This window comes from Mytilinidion resinicola (assembly GCF_010093595.1).
Source record: "Mytilinidion resinicola strain CBS 304.34 unplaced genomic scaffold BDZ99scaffold_2, whole genome shotgun sequence".
NCBI lineage: Eukaryota > Fungi > Ascomycota > Dothideomycetes > Mytilinidiales > Mytilinidiaceae > Mytilinidion > Mytilinidion resinicola.
In genome coordinates, this window is record NW_022985438.1 from 2,943,146 (window position 1) to 2,957,460 (window position 14,315).

The 14,315-nt window shown below is 54.2% G+C and overlaps 7 protein-coding genes across 7 annotated transcripts; 4 read left to right on the forward strand and 3 right to left on the reverse strand.

The window, feature by feature from the left end:
* Window positions 1-96: 96 nt before the first annotated feature.
* On the forward strand, window positions 97-1,066 carry BDZ99DRAFT_434126 (nucleoside diphosphate kinase; the record flags this gene model as incomplete). The annotated part of the gene is made up of 5 exons (XM_033717427.1): window positions 97-239; window positions 298-328; window positions 445-488; window positions 559-662; window positions 733-1,066. The coding sequence occupies 5 exons, from the start codon at window positions 97-99 to the stop codon at window positions 996-998; spliced, it is 588 nt and encodes a 195-aa protein (XP_033583630.1). The 3' UTR covers window positions 999-1,066.
* Window positions 1,067-1,465: 399 nt separating this feature from the next.
* BDZ99DRAFT_494456 (uncharacterized protein) lies at window positions 1,466-3,987 on the reverse strand (the record flags this gene model as incomplete). Its single annotated transcript, XM_033723312.1, has 2 exons — window positions 1,466-3,643; window positions 3,698-3,987. The coding sequence occupies 2 exons, from the start codon at window positions 3,985-3,987 to the stop codon at window positions 1,735-1,737; spliced, it is 2,199 nt and encodes a 732-aa protein (XP_033583631.1). The 3' UTR covers window positions 1,466-1,734.
* Window positions 3,988-4,329: 342 nt separating this feature from the next.
* On the reverse strand, window positions 4,330-6,488 carry BDZ99DRAFT_458509 (tRNA splicing endonuclease SEN2). Its single transcript, XM_033718930.1, has 3 exons — window positions 4,678-6,488; window positions 4,620-4,622; window positions 4,330-4,589 (listed from the first exon to the last, which is right to left on the reverse strand). The coding sequence occupies exon 1, from the start codon at window positions 6,172-6,174 to the stop codon at window positions 4,822-4,824; it is 1,353 nt and encodes a 450-aa protein (XP_033583632.1). The 5' UTR covers window positions 6,175-6,488; the 3' UTR covers window positions 4,330-4,589; window positions 4,620-4,622; window positions 4,678-4,821.
* Window positions 6,489-6,623: 135 nt separating this feature from the next.
* BDZ99DRAFT_566468 (Scramblase-domain-containing protein) lies at window positions 6,624-8,542 on the forward strand. The gene is made up of 2 exons (XM_033727584.1): window positions 6,624-7,204; window positions 7,291-8,542. Exons 1-2 carry the CDS (start codon window positions 6,665-6,667, stop codon window positions 8,449-8,451), a joined length of 1,701 nt encoding a protein of 566 aa, XP_033583633.1. The 5' UTR covers window positions 6,624-6,664; the 3' UTR covers window positions 8,452-8,542.
* A 267-nt stretch (window positions 8,543-8,809) lies between these two features.
* BDZ99DRAFT_376518 (ubiquitin-conjugating enzyme) lies at window positions 8,810-9,384 on the forward strand (the record flags this gene model as incomplete). Its single annotated transcript, XM_033715029.1, has 2 exons — window positions 8,810-9,053; window positions 9,131-9,384. The coding sequence occupies 2 exons, from the start codon at window positions 8,810-8,812 to the stop codon at window positions 9,382-9,384; spliced, it is 498 nt and encodes a 165-aa protein (XP_033583634.1).
* A 165-nt stretch (window positions 9,385-9,549) lies between these two features.
* On the reverse strand, window positions 9,550-11,719 carry BDZ99DRAFT_458513 (uncharacterized protein). Its single transcript, XM_033718931.1, has one exon. The coding sequence runs from the start codon at window positions 11,540-11,542 to the stop codon at window positions 9,749-9,751; it is 1,794 nt and encodes a 597-aa protein (XP_033583635.1). The 5' UTR covers window positions 11,543-11,719; the 3' UTR covers window positions 9,550-9,748.
* Window positions 11,720-12,307: 588 nt separating this feature from the next.
* Window positions 12,308-14,071, forward strand: BDZ99DRAFT_458514 (putative sulfite oxidase). The gene is made up of 4 exons (XM_033718932.1): window positions 12,308-12,459; window positions 12,543-12,604; window positions 12,700-12,738; window positions 12,788-14,071. Exons 1-4 carry the CDS (start codon window positions 12,451-12,453, stop codon window positions 13,794-13,796), a joined length of 1,119 nt encoding a protein of 372 aa, XP_033583636.1. The 5' UTR covers window positions 12,308-12,450; the 3' UTR covers window positions 13,797-14,071.
* The last annotated feature ends 244 nt before the right edge of the window (window positions 14,072-14,315 follow it).

The following is a 14,315-nucleotide window of genomic DNA, read 5'->3' on the forward strand; positions in this document are numbered from 1 at the left end:
GGCTGCACGGCCTCTCTTTTAGCAGCCCCGCCCTAAAAGTGCCACCGCACTCCCCCCACTAGATACACGACAATTTCTGCCCAGCCGCCGCTATATATGACCTCGCAATTCCCTTCTGGCATCCCCGACCCGCCCATCTTCAAGCACCTAGGACCGAAAGACCGCGCCCGTCTCCGCCATAACATCGAACTCCACGCCGAACAGGAACGAGAAGCCGCCAACATGACTACTGAACAGACGTGAGTTCCCTCGAGTTATCGGGAGAGAGGAGCGGTGAAGCTAACGTTGAGGTCTTAGTTTCATTGCCATCAAGCCCGATGGTGTCCAGGTATGCCAATGTCCTATGCTAGTGTCCTATATCAAAGCATCAAAACATCAGAACCATATACTCTCCTCTTCGTGGCTGCCACCCCGCAAATAACCCAATTGCTAACGCCCTACCAGCGTGGCCTCATCGGACCCATCATCTCCCGCTTCGAGAACCGTGGGTACGTAGCCGCAGTTTCCCTTCGCAAATGTACCCCTCCAAACCCTGAACATCTCGCTGACATCCTCCAGCTTCAAGCTCGCGGCTATCAAGCTCGTCACCCCCACCAAGGAGCACCTCGAGAAGCACTACGAGGACCTCTCCGACAAGCCCTTCTTCCCCGGACTCATTGCCTGTATGCCTCCCTCTCCTATGAACCCCCTACACCGCAATACAAGCACAAGTCCCCATACTGACTCACACAGACATGGGCAGCGGTCCCGTCGCCGCCATGGTCTGGGAGGGCCGTGACGCCGTCAAGACCGGCCGCTCCATCCTCGGTGCCACCAACCCGCTGGCCTCTGCCCCTGGCACCATCCGCGGCGACTACGCCCTCGATGTCGGCCGCAACGTCTGCCACGGCTCCGACAGCGTCGAGAACGCCAAGAAGGAGATTGCTCTCTGGTTCAAGGAGGGCGAGGTCCAGACCTGGAAGAGCGCCCAGTTCGACTGGATCTACGAGAAGCCATAGATTATGACTAGAGGATATGGTGATACGATGCTATGAAAGGACCGATGGTTTGGGGATCGCGCTTGTCCTGGCTTCCGCATGGGGGTCAGGTCCTTACCTAGAATTGAAATGAAAAAAGCATTTTACAATCTTCTTGGTTGAATTCTTTGTCATGTGATAATGACCTTCGGAATATCTGGGGTGGGAGACTGATTCAGAAGTTGTGGATCTGATCATCGAGATTTGAACACCTACGGACAGCAGGGCACGCTGGGCATGAAAACAGTGGCACACTCACCGAGCACTCTGCCTGTGTGTACACACGAGATAGCTTGTTCTAGAACTAGTGTGCCACTTTTTCCATGCCCCGCGTGCAGGGCTACTTGGGATTATTACGGATATCAAATCTTATGATATGAGTTTCATATCCTTGCAAGCAGAGATTGATTTCAGGCGCTCAAGGCTATCAAAGGCCTTCGAAGACTTCAGCAAGCTAATGGAACGTGCACATTACTCAAGCCTAGAGGCCAATACTCTGAGTATATGAACTGTCCATCCACTTCAAATTGTAGACCCGTCCAGTAGCATACATGCTCTAGCTGAACAGTGTACCCAAGCAGCTTTATCACATCCTTGCTCTCTGCCGATCCGATCCGAGATGGCTCTCCCAAAAACCTCTATCTTCCAGCTCTCAGCTCCTTTGACAGCCCGTCTTTCCGAGCCATCTAATTCCCAACAGGTCGTATTGCAGACATGATTACTCGTCTGCCTCCGGCTTGACTTTCACATCCTCTGACTTCTTGTCCGCCTCCTGCTCAACAATCGCCCCCTCGCCAGCTTGCAGAGCCTCTTTCTGCTCCGCCTGATATCTCTCCCACTCAGCCCTGTTCTTCTCGCCCTCCTCCCGCTTCGCCCTCTTCCTGTTATTATAATAATCCTTCTTCTGCTCCCACTTCTCCTTCCGCTTCGCCTTGCCCTCCTCCCCCCTCCTCTCCCGATGCCGCATCAACGACCCCTGCCCCCTCGTCCGCTTCCTCTCATTCAACTCCCTCACCTCCTCACTCAACCCCTCCCCCAGGCCCCTCACCTCCCTCTCCCCAATCCTCGCCCTGACCTCCTGAACCACCACATCCCGAATCCCCTCCACCACCGTCCCCGCCAACCCCTCCGGCACACAAAACGGCGCCACCTCCCCACTGCACCCACACCCACTCCTCTGCCCCACCTTCATCTTCTTCCCATTCTTCCCCCCCTCCACCCTCCTTCCCGGCTCCGCCTTCCGCACACCCTCCCACGGCCTCCCCCAAACCGCCTCCACCACCCTATCCGCCACCACCGCCGCGCCCACCGCGGGCAGTCTCGCGCTCGCCACCACCGGCATCGCCCTGCTCGGCGGCCGCACCCGCCCTACCCGCGCCAGTGCCATCAGCACCTGCGCCTCCTGCGGCACGCTGCCGGGAAACCGCCGCTGCCAGAGGTCCTGGAACGCCGTGTCGCCGCTGAGGTGGCTCTTCAGCGTCGCGGGCCAGCCGTGCAGGCCGCGCGGGAGCACGGACCCGGGGAACACGAGGCTGAAGGCCGCTTTGTGGCGGTCCATTTTCGGGTCTGCGGGGGGAGTGGCGCTGAGGGGCAGGATGGTGAGGTGGGAGGCGAGCGCGGCGAGCGCGGCGCAGCGCGGGTGCAGGAGGGTGCGGGCGGCGCGCGGTTGCGAGGTTGTGTGCCGGAGCCAGGCGGTTAGGGCGGTGCCGTAGGGGAGGCGGGTGAGGGGGGTGAGGCGGGGGGTGCGGAAGAGGGTTGTTAGGTGGGGGTGGGTGGAGTGGTTGAAGGAGACGGTGGAGGTGGAGGAATGGTCTTCGTTTTTGGGAGTGGTCTTGTCCTTGGGGGCGTCTCCGTCCTTGGGAGCGTTTTCGTTCGCGAGAGTGGTTCCTTTCTTAGGAGTGTTTTCGTCCATGAGAGTGGCTCCGTTCTTGAGGGTGTCGATGCAGGTTCCGTACATATCGAGCAAGTCCTTGAGCCCGGTGACCATGTGGTCCCATTGTAGCAGCGTCGTGGTCCAGTGGAGCGGATCTGGGGTTCTGCTTTCAGGAGCTTCGTGGTTAGACACCGAGGAAAGCGCCCTCTCGATATCTTTGAAGACCCACCGCAGACGAATCCTGAGTATGATATGTAAGGCGTACGCGCAATCGTGATCGAACTCGCCCTTCTTCAGCGATGCCATCGCTTGACGCAGTCTGAGCTCGTAAGCGTCGTCAACCTCCACATCCTCTTTCCTATGAAGAGCCTGCTGGACAACCCGAATGACAGCATCTACAAGCGTCATACCCATCGACGAAATCTTAGGTTGATCTTTCGCCAGGAAGGTCAAGGGTTCGAAGTCTTCTCCGAAGTGCGGAAGGTCGCTGAGAATAAACGACACGAAGCTCGACTGCTCGACACCAAAGCTGAGCCGATGGACGTACTCAGGCAGTCCCGCGCCCAGGGAATATGTCAAAAACGCGCGCTTGAATCTTGCTCGCTTGGTTGGCTGTTGGAAATGGTTGTGGTATGCCCGGAGAAGCGTGCCAAAGACCTTGACATGTCTATCGAAGCCGTCCGGGGGAGAATCAGAGTCGGGAAGGACCTCGCAGTCGGTGATCTCGTCCGGCGCGAAGAGGTACTTGTAGTTACTAGACAGCCATTAGACACTATAGTTTGAGCAGTTGAATGCTAGAGTCTCATACCTGCTTCCGGCGTCTTGGTCCATGTTCGTAGCAACCACCAGCTCGTGGTACGGCCGGCTCGAAAGCGCGTCCACCGCCGCGGCGACTGTCACGTTCTCTCCAGGCTCGCGTATTAGGAGCACAGACAAAGCCACCGCTTCTCTGTGCTTGGGGTTTGTGTGCGCTGGGGGCTTCGAGCTGTCGTTGGGAAACTTGTCCATCACGAGCGAGCACATGGTCGAGAGGGCGCGGATCTGCTGGTCTAGCTCGTATGCCCACTGCTTCTCGCGATCATGTTGACTGGCCTCCATCTTGGGTGTACGTTAGCAGAGATGCGATGGGTGCAGTGGAAGTCAGAAGTAGTGAAGCGGGATTTGGTGTGGTGCAAAGCGTGTCGCGTTAGTGAATCAGGAATCAAGCAAGTTTGAAGAGATCAAGAAAATAGGCAGTACTGACTTTGTCTTTAACCCACCGCACAACCCGTATCACTATTGAGAGCATACGTTGCATTCGAATGTACAGGGCGGTGTGAAAACTCTATGTGAGTATGACCATGGACGTCGGCAATGGGGCCTATCCGCTTAGGTTTGTTGAGGGATTGAACCTTGGAAACACAGCAAAGAGACCTTGGTCCACAAAAGCGTTCACTATACGGCAATGGAGAACAATTCAGCTATTGGTTGGATGGAAGACTGAAGAGATGGCGATAGATCACGTGGTCCTCATCCAGATTCTATCGGTCTACGTCACTCTGATTGGAAACAAACAGACCTCAGAGTGCCTAGGCCAGGCAAGGCGCCGCTCAGAAATGCCAGCTTACCACGTGAATGTTCTCACCGTCCAAGCTCACCATCGATACCCCCTACACTCGTTGCTGAATCACTGGCCTCAAGAGTCATTCATGGTGGGCTAGTATCTGTCAGGAAGAAGCACATAAGAAGGGAATGATTTATGAAGCTAGCATAAAGGACACTAGTGTAGATCGCGAGGAGAGCACTCACTGAATTGGCATGGCAGATCACGCTGCTGATTGCTCGTCGTCCGCTCCAGGGCAAAGAATTGTCACCATCCGAGGCTCGACCCTAATGCGCATGGGAGCATGACTTTAGAGTACAGAGCTTTTATCTCAGGGACGAGCATGGCTCTCAGTCGCGATTTCGATTTGGAATCCATCTCCGCAACACAAACTCGCGAACCTTGTACTGTTTCAGGATCTTGCCAATGTCGGTCTGCCCAGCTGCTACCTCGATCTGCGTAGGTGGCGGTATATCCACATATACTAGAACCAAGCTCTTGTGTACTTGTGTCTGAACACGGTTGACTCGATGCAGCCACCACCAATCCCGTTCAACACCCTGCTGAGCTGCTGCTTTCTGGTCCGGATGCTCGGACCAATATGGATCGCTGTATGACGGTATGATAATTACAGCAAACTCAGCATGAGAGAACACAGGTCCTCTATTGTAGAGCAGGTAGTCGACAGCGAATTTCACGCCTGGACGGACTACCCAGCCTAACGATCGGAAGTGATGGTAGACAACGTATTTCAGGAGGAAGGCACCATCCGGCTGTAAGTATTGGGACTCACCAGGCGGGAAGGTCGAGTGTTCAGCAAACAGTCCCATAAGCTTCGAAGACGACATCGGTGAGTTTTTGTCAGATACCTCAAGGGCACCAAGAGCGTAGACTAAGAAGAAGGCTTCTTCGCACGTCAGTTGTAAATGCTCCTGATCCTCGATTTCTTCGTCGAGGTCCTCATCCGCTTTGTCAAGGACATTTGCGGCATCTTGGGTTGACGTTGTGACAGTCTCTGTGTCTGGAAGCAGTGTGGATGAAGGCAAGGCAACGACGGAATCAAGTGTTACGTTATTTGCAATGGAAGCATCGGCAGCCCCATTGAGCTCAGACTCATCATGACTCTCAGGAATGTGAGTTCCCACCGGCAACTTTCCTTCGTCCTTCAGCTGCTGTTCGATAGTCTCTCTTTCTTTCCTTGCACGCTCTAATTTGAATTGACGTCGGGTCTCCCGTCTCTGCCGCGTTACTTCTTCGCTGGTTTCGAAGGCTATGAGCCCTCGCCTTCTCTTTTCCTGGTCTAGCCAGCGAGGTTCACTGCGACTGAGCGTGCCCTTTCCGTAGAAGCCTTGTTCCCAGAGAGCTCGAATTGTAACAGCATCTGTAATATGCACAGCTTGCGTGTCGTGGGAGAAGTAGCCTTTGTAGAGATTCGGTAAGTGAGATGACGGCGGCCAGAAGTATTGGGAGACCACTGTCAAGATGATGCGCGCAACAGACAGTGGGTTGTGAGGAATAAAAGATGGCACGGGGTATATTTCTAGTGGCAGAGGGTGGCTGTGTATCTGAGCGTAGTTGGGTTTCTTCGGCCTAGGCGTCCGCTCTTGAGGTTTCACAGCGACCTTCTCAGGCAGCTTCCCATCCTCATGGCCCGTTATTACAGGTGGTACCACTCCATTCGCACCTTCGACTTTGGAAGTCATCTCGGGGTCCAGATGGCGTCGTTTCGCCTAGTTCTTGTGATACGTTAGCTTTCAGCCGAGCGAATAGACATGAAAGCATAATGATGATGTTTGAAGTTGCTCAGATACCGTTGTAGTCTAATACAAATTGGTCTCTCAGAGGAGAACGAAGAAATCAAAATTCGCTCTTCAAGTGTACAATAAGGTGTCATCTTCGCAATTTGACGCGTCGCCAGTGGGAAAAAGGTTAGAGCTTCACTTACAGTTCTCAGCCCAAGCTGATGGACGGATGGACAAGCAGACGACCGACAGAAGTGAGGGTTGCCGTAGACATCTCCAAGCTTGGTGATCGTAGGAGCTTGGAGCAGCGCAGATTTTGATGTGAGTCGAAAAGGCTGCGGCGCTACATTCTTCCGGAGCTCTTATCGATAAGACACCACTGCAGAAGAATGTCAACGGGACAGGTCAGACGTTCATTCATCCAGCATAGAACGGTTCTAGACACGCAGACATGTTCCTCACAACGAGGTGGTCCTTGAGACTACCTCGACTAATCTACAGGCCTCTGTCGACCTCCAACCGACCCCGAGGCCGTCCCCTAAAGAACTCCCTTAACAAATCGCCACCTTCGCAATTCGTCCGATCACAGAAACAACCTCAAGAGCCTGTCCCAGCACAGCCAAGTAGCGATCCGTCTAAGATTGAAGCGGTGTCAACAGCTTTGAGTCAGGCGTCTGATGCAGATAACAACCTCCTCACACCTGTTCATATACCAGAGGATCCCCATGGCGTCCTTAAAGAGAACCACCCCGCGGTTTCGCTACTCCACAACTCTTCCATCATAGTACAGCGACAGATCGAAATGATGAATGTGTTTTTAGGATTCGAGCAAGCAAATCGATATGTAATAATGGACCCGCATGGAAATCATATTGGCTATTTGGCAGAACAAGAGCATGGAATGGGGAACGCTATTGCTCGCCAGATGCTCCGGACCCACCGGAGCTTCACGACACATGTATTTGATAAGCACGAGCAAGAAGTACTTCGGGTACGTAGATCTATGTTACCTAGACGTTATAAAACAACCCAGATTTCCATTAAATCTATCTACATTGGTTCTCACAAATGTCCTAGTTTCATCGTCCTTTCAGCTGGATTTCTTCAAGGATCAGAGTCTATGATGCCCAAAACGATACTGAATCATACTCGCCCTCCACATCTCTACAAGGCACGAGTGTTGGCTCTATTGCTAGCCAAACGTCCTCCCATATCTCGTCCATACCTCTCTCACAAATGCGAATTATCGGATCGGCCGAGCAAGAGTGGGCACCTTTACGTCGCAAATACAACTTGTTCCTCGCACGCAACCTCAACCAAACCCAACCCGACCCGAACCTGCCCCAACTAACATCAGGCGATCTTCCACTATCGAACTCCAAAGCTTTACAAGTAGTAGAAGGCGACTCGCGCGAGACTGGAATGATGCAGTTTGCTCGTGTCGACGAGCCATTCTTATCCTGGGACTTCACGCTATTATCAGAAGATCAAAGACTACTCGGCTCCGTCAACAGGAACTTTGCGGGCTTTGCAAGGGAAATCTTCACCGATACTGGCGTGTACGCGTTGCGTATGGACGCGGCGGGTCTCGCATCGGAGCCGTCGCATATCATTTCGAAGACCAGTGCACGTCACAAGGAAGACATACAGTTGACACCCGGAATGACGCTCGACCAACGGGCGGTCATGCTTGCCACCGCGGTGAGCATCGACTTCGACTATTTCAGCAGACACAGTTCTCAAACTGGCGGCATGGGATTCATGCCACTGTGGTTTCCCATGGGCGGCGGTGAAGCTGCTGGAGGCGCTGCTGCTGGAGGCGCGGCTGAGGCTGGTGCGGTTGGAGCGGGTACTGCAGAGGCGGGGACTGCTATGGGCGAAGTTGGATCTGTAGCAAGAGGTGTTGGATCCGGCGAAGGGGCGATAGCCGGTGCAGGGACGATGGCTGGATATGAAGCCATGCAAAGAGGTAGAGGCTCCTCCCCGCAACCAAATGAGGAGGAAAGTAAAGGGGACCCCTTCGGTGCAGGAGGAGACCCGCGAGACGGTGACAGCCCGTGGGCTTCAGACGAAGACTCACATTGGTTCGGGGACGATTCTCCGGGCAGCAGTTCTGGCCCAGAAGATGGCGGGAGCAATCTCTCCTCGGGATCACAGGGACCACAAGGTGGTGATGGAGGCGGAGGAGAAGGCGGAGGCTGGATGGATAGTTTTGGTGATTTCTTTGGCGGTGATTGAAGCAGTCAGAGCAGACAAATGTATCACCACCCTGTATTCGGATAGTCTGTAAATCAAAACGCAATATCCAACTCAATACGAGTAGCACGAGAAGATCTGTGTATTTGAACTAAACATAAGCTACACCTGTCAAATTAACTACAACGACCAATAAAGATTGCGCTAGGCACGTGCGTCATTGTCGCAAACTCCACGAACCTCAACCTTCACATTCACTCTCCAAGAGAACACCTCTCACCAACACTTCAACACGCCACTCCCAAATAGGCAGCTCTCTTACTGGCACCGCCAATAGCTCCATCTCCCACTCTCCAAACCAAACCACGCCTCACAACCTCCCAACTCTTCTACCCCCACCATGGCCAACCCCGCCAGCAAACGCCTCTTCAAAGAATACCGCGGCCTCTCCTCCGACCCTCCCGAAGGCATCACCGCCGGCCCCGTCACCGAGGACGACATGTTCCTGTGGGAAGCGCTAATCCAAGGGCCCGAAGGCACGCCCTTCGAAGGCGGCATCTTCCCCGCGGAGCTCAAGTTCCCCAAGGACTACCCGCTCGCGCCGCCGACGATGCGCTTCACGTGCGAGATGTGGCACCCGAACGGTACTTCCCACCCTTCCCAACCACTCATGCGAAGAAGGAATTGGGGTAAAGCTGACGAGTTTGCGGGAGTTGGGCAGTGTACCAAAACGGGACCGTGTGCATCTCGATCCTTCACCCGCCCGGCGACGACCCGAACCACTACGAGCACGCGAGCGAGCGGTGGAGCCCCATCCAGAGCGTCGAGAAGATACTGATTAGCGTGATGAGCATGCTGGCGGAGCCGAATGATGAGAGCCCCGCGAATGTGGATGCGGCGCGGATGTGGAGGGAGCGGCGGAAGGAGTATGAGCGGATTGTGCGGGAGAATGTGAGGAAGGGGTTGGGGCTGTAGGGGAGGTGGGGGGGAAATACGGTGATTTTAGTTGGAGCGCGCGGAAGGATCTGTTGTTAGGATGCATGGCATGGCATGGCATGGCATGGCGTTTATTGGGTTTGATAGGTTATAGTGGAGCGAGTCGGCGCTCACAGGGCAGGCGGGTTTTCATCGTCGTTAAGAAGAAAGACTGTTTTATTCAACTCATTACGAAAAGGATGAATGGTTGTCGTTTGCAAAGTGCATGCGTCGAGGACTGCAGGCTCATGCGCAAGTGTGGTCCAATCAAGTCCCGCTCGCTCATAACATCAGGATCATCCCATAGAACAGAAGGAAAAGAGCAACAGGGACAGGCCTCTCACAAGAAGACTAGTGGACAGAATCAATCGGACTCGCTCGGCCACCCTGGGCAAAGAACCTCCTCATTCGTCTCTTCAGCAGACCCACTCGCAACCGGTGGGGATTCTGGGTCATAGAGATCCTCCTGTTTCTCCTTTTCATCAGTCTTCGGTCTCTTCCCGGCCAAAAACGCACTGCTGGCCAGTCTCTTCTTTGAACCCGTCATATGTCCTCCCCTCATCACCGGAGCTAGTTGCAAGAATTCTGACTTTCGGTGCACGTGGCGTTTACGGTCCGCAACCAATGGATCGATGCTCTTACTATCCTCGTAGGCATACTGCGGCATAGACAGCATCTGCCTATCGTCTTTCGACATATTGGAGTCGCCGTCGTCTATGGCATCCTCTGGTGACAGAATGATGTCAACGGCAGGCGAGCTCTCTCGGCCACGAGACATATTGGAGTCAGTTTTGGAGCTTTCCGATGACTTGGTGGCTAGACACAGTCCCTTGAATTTGCGGCGAGTGAGCTCGGGTGCCCATTGTGCCGGAGGGTATGGGGAAAACGCCTCTGCATCATAAAATCGGGTCTTCGACTTAGGGTCCCAGGCTCCACTCGACCATTGTCCATTGGGGGTGATGTCTTGAAGAGCGTTTGAAGAAGATGGCTCGGGGCTCATGGAGTCATACCTGAGTCGGTCGGGATTCGGTTCCCCTTGACCGCGGCCAGAACCCCGGATCGGCTTGGCAACAACATCCTCGTGAATATGGACAAGTGACTTCTCAAGAGGTGGTACGGTGTCTGTAGGGACCAGTGGAGCTTCAGGGGTGATGTCTTGGAGAGCAAAGATTGGAGACCCTTCGGCAGTTGGCACAAATTCCATGGGAGTAAACGCGCCGGCGTCGAAGTAATTAAAGCCTTCCGAGTTGGAGCTACTCCGTCCTCCTTCCTCTGGAATCTCTGGGTCCAAAAGGGATGACGATCCTAAGAGCCTGTTGGCCTTTGAGATCTCATCTCTAGCACGCATAAACTCAGTAGGGGTCAGAGGCCTACAGATTGGAGACCACGTGGGAGACGGCACAGTGCTCTTGAAAGTCGACGCGGCTTCAACGAAGCGATGAGAACCTTTAAAAGTCGGGCGGGCATTTGCTCCTGTCTCGAGGCATTTTGACCCCGAAAGTAACGGCCCCAGAATGGAGGAGTGTGATTTTGTTCTGGCATGCGCAGGCTTTGGCCATGGCTGTTGTTCCAAGGGCATACCCATCTTAGACAGATAGTGAGGATCGAGTCCTTGACCCCAGGGAGGACGCCGCCAATTGATCATGTCGAATCTCTTTCGCTTTCCTTGACCATCGACACGCCTAATGGCATCCTGGAGAAGCATGCAGCGTGCTGAGCCGGCAATGATGAGCTCGTGATCTCCATTCTCGAGATAGCGCTTGTGCTGGCGCTCGTACGCATCCAGGCGAGCTTGGAGCTGGTCGAGGCTCATCTCGCAGTATCTGATCTTGAACCAATTCATCACGCGTATCGTGCCTCCATACAAAGACCAGAGGAGACTCATGTCCAGATCGGCTGTGGTGATGCAGGTGTCGGGGATGGCTATGTCTCCCATGGAAATGCGGCGTTGCTTGTAGGAACAGAACTGCAACGAGTTGTGGAACACAGCTTGTCCGGCGATGGCATCGTTGAGGATCTTGAGGCGTTGTTCGTGGTACGCAAAGGGGTGGAGTTGGTTGTGGTAGTCCCATTTTCCGTCTGCTGCTTCGTCAAAGAGACCGTCGAAACGGCTAGCGTCTTCGAGACGGGCGAGCTCGTAGAAGGCACGAACTTCCATGTCGGCGGCGTTAAGTGATGCTCAATAGGACGCCGGGAGTATGGATGAGGAGGATGCGATGGGAGTCGTGAGATGGTGGGTAGAGAAGACAACATGGTTTTAGAAGTTTGGGACATAACGAGACGACGACCGAAGGAAACTGCGAACCTTTGCATTCATGCTTACCCGTATTTACGAGCCCGTGAATGGAAAAAGAGAAAGCAGGATGCATTACTAGAAAGCGCAACGGCGTTCCTAGCGTTAGGAGCGCCTCGAGGCGTGAAGAAAAAGCAACCTGAACCTTGGAAGTACCTCCACCTCGAGGAGTCGGTTTATGTGGACATTCAAACTGAGAAGCGACGAGCTCTCTACCTGCGGCTCAAGTATGCTATAGTGTATGCGTAACCAGATGAAGCGAGAGTGGCACTCTACGGATAGTGAAGGAAGCATCGTCAATTCGGCAGGGCATGAAGCCGCTGTTATCCGAGCAATACCTGGGTTGTTTCCCGTCTGAAGACATAACCCTAGCATAGACGTCAGGGTCCGCCCGCGTAGATTGATAATGGCCGTGGTGTTGAGTGGCCACGATGTATTTTAGTGTCAATGGGGGTCAGCCGAGTCCGGTGATTGTGCGGCATCACATCATCGCGATCTCTTGCACGGTTGGCTGTGGCGCGCGACGGGCAAGAGTTTGCTCCAAGCGGCTTCGTGTGGCAATTAGCAGCATATGATACGGCCAAGGGGCCTCCAGGCCTTCGCGGTGCAATCAAGTGTTTTCAAGCATCATTTGAGTATCATTTGAGTGTCTTTCAAGTTTATCCTGCTGATCTGCAGTATCGCCGCCGAGTCCCCGCAAAATCTGACCCCGCCACTTCTCACTGCCAAGCAAGTGCACGAGGAATCACGCAATCGCAGAACACAGTCCCAACATGGTCAAGGTGCGAGTTGGCCCCCCTATAGGCCCTATACACCCTGCCTGAAGGGGCAATTTGTAAATATCCGGCTGACGCTAGGCCCAAAGCTTGAGCATACCGTCCGGAAGCCTTTAAATCGAGAGCCGCCGCTCGAAAAGCTCATCTCCAGGTACTGAACACCTCTGATATATCTCCATCTCCAGCCAGCCATCAATACGCATACCTCCAGAGAGACACCACGCTAACTTATGGCCAATCACGCAGTTTCATCACCGAAGAGGGCGGCTATGACCGGAACCATGGGTGAGTATTCCACCGGCGTCATCCTATCACCCGTCTAATACACTACCAGTCCGATCCCATATCTGGATGCCTCAACTCACCGCGTCGCCATCTACGGCGCCGTTACTCAGCAAGAATTCTCCATCGGCCAGCTCTCCTCACTTCCCCAGCACACCGTAATCTGCGCCCTCCAATGCGCCGGCAACCGCCGCCACACGATGCGCACCAAGCTCAAGGAAGTCAACGGCATCGACTGGTTCGACGGCGCCGTGATGAACTGCCGCTGGCGCGGCCCCCGCCTGCGCGACGTCCTGCTGCGCTCCGGCATGGACCTCCCGCGCGAGAAGTGGAAGGACGCCCACGTCGCCTTCGCCTGCTTCCAGACGCCCTGCCAGGACGACGAGTACTACGGCGGCAGCATCCCGCTCGAAAGAGCCATGCAAGAGGACGCCGACGTGATTCTCGCGCTGGAGATGAACGGGCGGCCCCTGACGCCGAACCACGGCTTCCCTGTGCGCGTCGTCACGCCGGGCATTGCGGGCGCGAGGTCGGTCAAGTGGCTGGACCGGATTACGGTACAGCTGTGTGAGTCGTCGAACTTTTACCAGCAGCGTGATTATAAGATTCTGCCGGAGGAGGCGGACTGCGTTGAGAAAGCTAAGGAGTGGTGGGACAAGTGTCCGTCGATTGTGGATATGCCTGTTAACTCTGTCATTGCGGTGCCAGCCTCTGAGAGCACGGTGAAACGTGATGAGAATGGAGTGGTCTATGTTAAGGGGTATGCACTTCCGAGCGGACAGGACGGCCCTGTGACGCAAGTTGAGGTCAGCGCGGATGGCGGCAAGACTTGGGTGCTGGCAGAGTTAGCCCAAGCCGAGTCTCCGGAAAAAGGGGTGAGCTTGAAATGGTCGTGGACGCTGTGGCAAGCGAAGGTGAAGCCGGAACCTGGCACAGGAAAGAAGTTTTTGAGTCGGGCTATGGATAAGGGTGGCAATGTGCAAGCGCCGTGTCCGAAGTGGAACTTGAGGGGAGTTTCCTACAACGGCTATGGTGAGTCGGAGAATGTTGAAGTCATATGACCTTCTTGTCGTCTCTTTTAGCTGCATTTGCATTTTCGAATAGGTTAAGTAACTTGAAGCTTGTCAAGCGGTATGTCATCATTGGTATCCAATCTTTCAATGGCTCTCCCTTTATGATGACATTGCTAAGAACAAGCTACCTCCAAACTGGTTTCGATACCAAGCGGCAAATGTAAAGAGTGCGCTTGGTTTTTCAGATTTCATTGTCATCTCACAAGATTGGTGATGCTCATATCATCTCTTAAAGATCTTAAAAAGCAAAAAGAAAACTCCCCATCGCGAGTCGAACTTAGGCTTGGCGACGGGCCCAAAAAGAATATTCACGGAGCAAAAGTTCGTCGGGCCGAGCCCTGCACTACATCTTTGTCGTGTGGAGGTCGTGTTACACCAGAGGCTGGATTCCAACCCAGCCATCGAGGCGACTTACGTGGTGCCCCCGGACGGGCACCGATGGCGCTATGGAGGAGCCAAGGAATTTTACTAACTATATACCTAGGTTGATTGATTCCAGTCACGTTC

Excerpts from the sequence above, each read along its gene's own strand:
- BDZ99DRAFT_458509 (XM_033718930.1), bottom strand. The coding sequence starts at position 6,174 with ATGACTTCCAAAGTCGAAGGTGCGAATGGAGTGGTACCACCTGTAATA.
- BDZ99DRAFT_458513 (XM_033718931.1), bottom strand. The coding sequence starts at position 11,542 with ATGGAAGTTCGTGCCTTCTACGAGCTCGCCCGTCTCGAAGACGCTAGC.
- BDZ99DRAFT_458514 (XM_033718932.1), top strand. Across the intron at positions 12,605-12,699 it reads CTCGAAAAGCTCATCTCCAG|TTTCATCACCGAAGAGGGCG; the intron begins GTACTGAACACC and ends CCAATCACGCAG. Across the intron at positions 12,739-12,787 it reads GGCTATGACCGGAACCATGG|TCCGATCCCATATCTGGATG; the intron begins GTGAGTATTCCA and ends ATACACTACCAG.
- BDZ99DRAFT_566468 (XM_033727584.1), top strand. The coding sequence starts at position 6,665 with ATGTTCCTCACAACGAGGTGGTCCTTGAGACTACCTCGACTAATCTAC. Across the intron at positions 7,205-7,290 it reads ACGAGCAAGAAGTACTTCGG|TTTCATCGTCCTTTCAGCTG; the intron begins GTACGTAGATCT and ends CAAATGTCCTAG.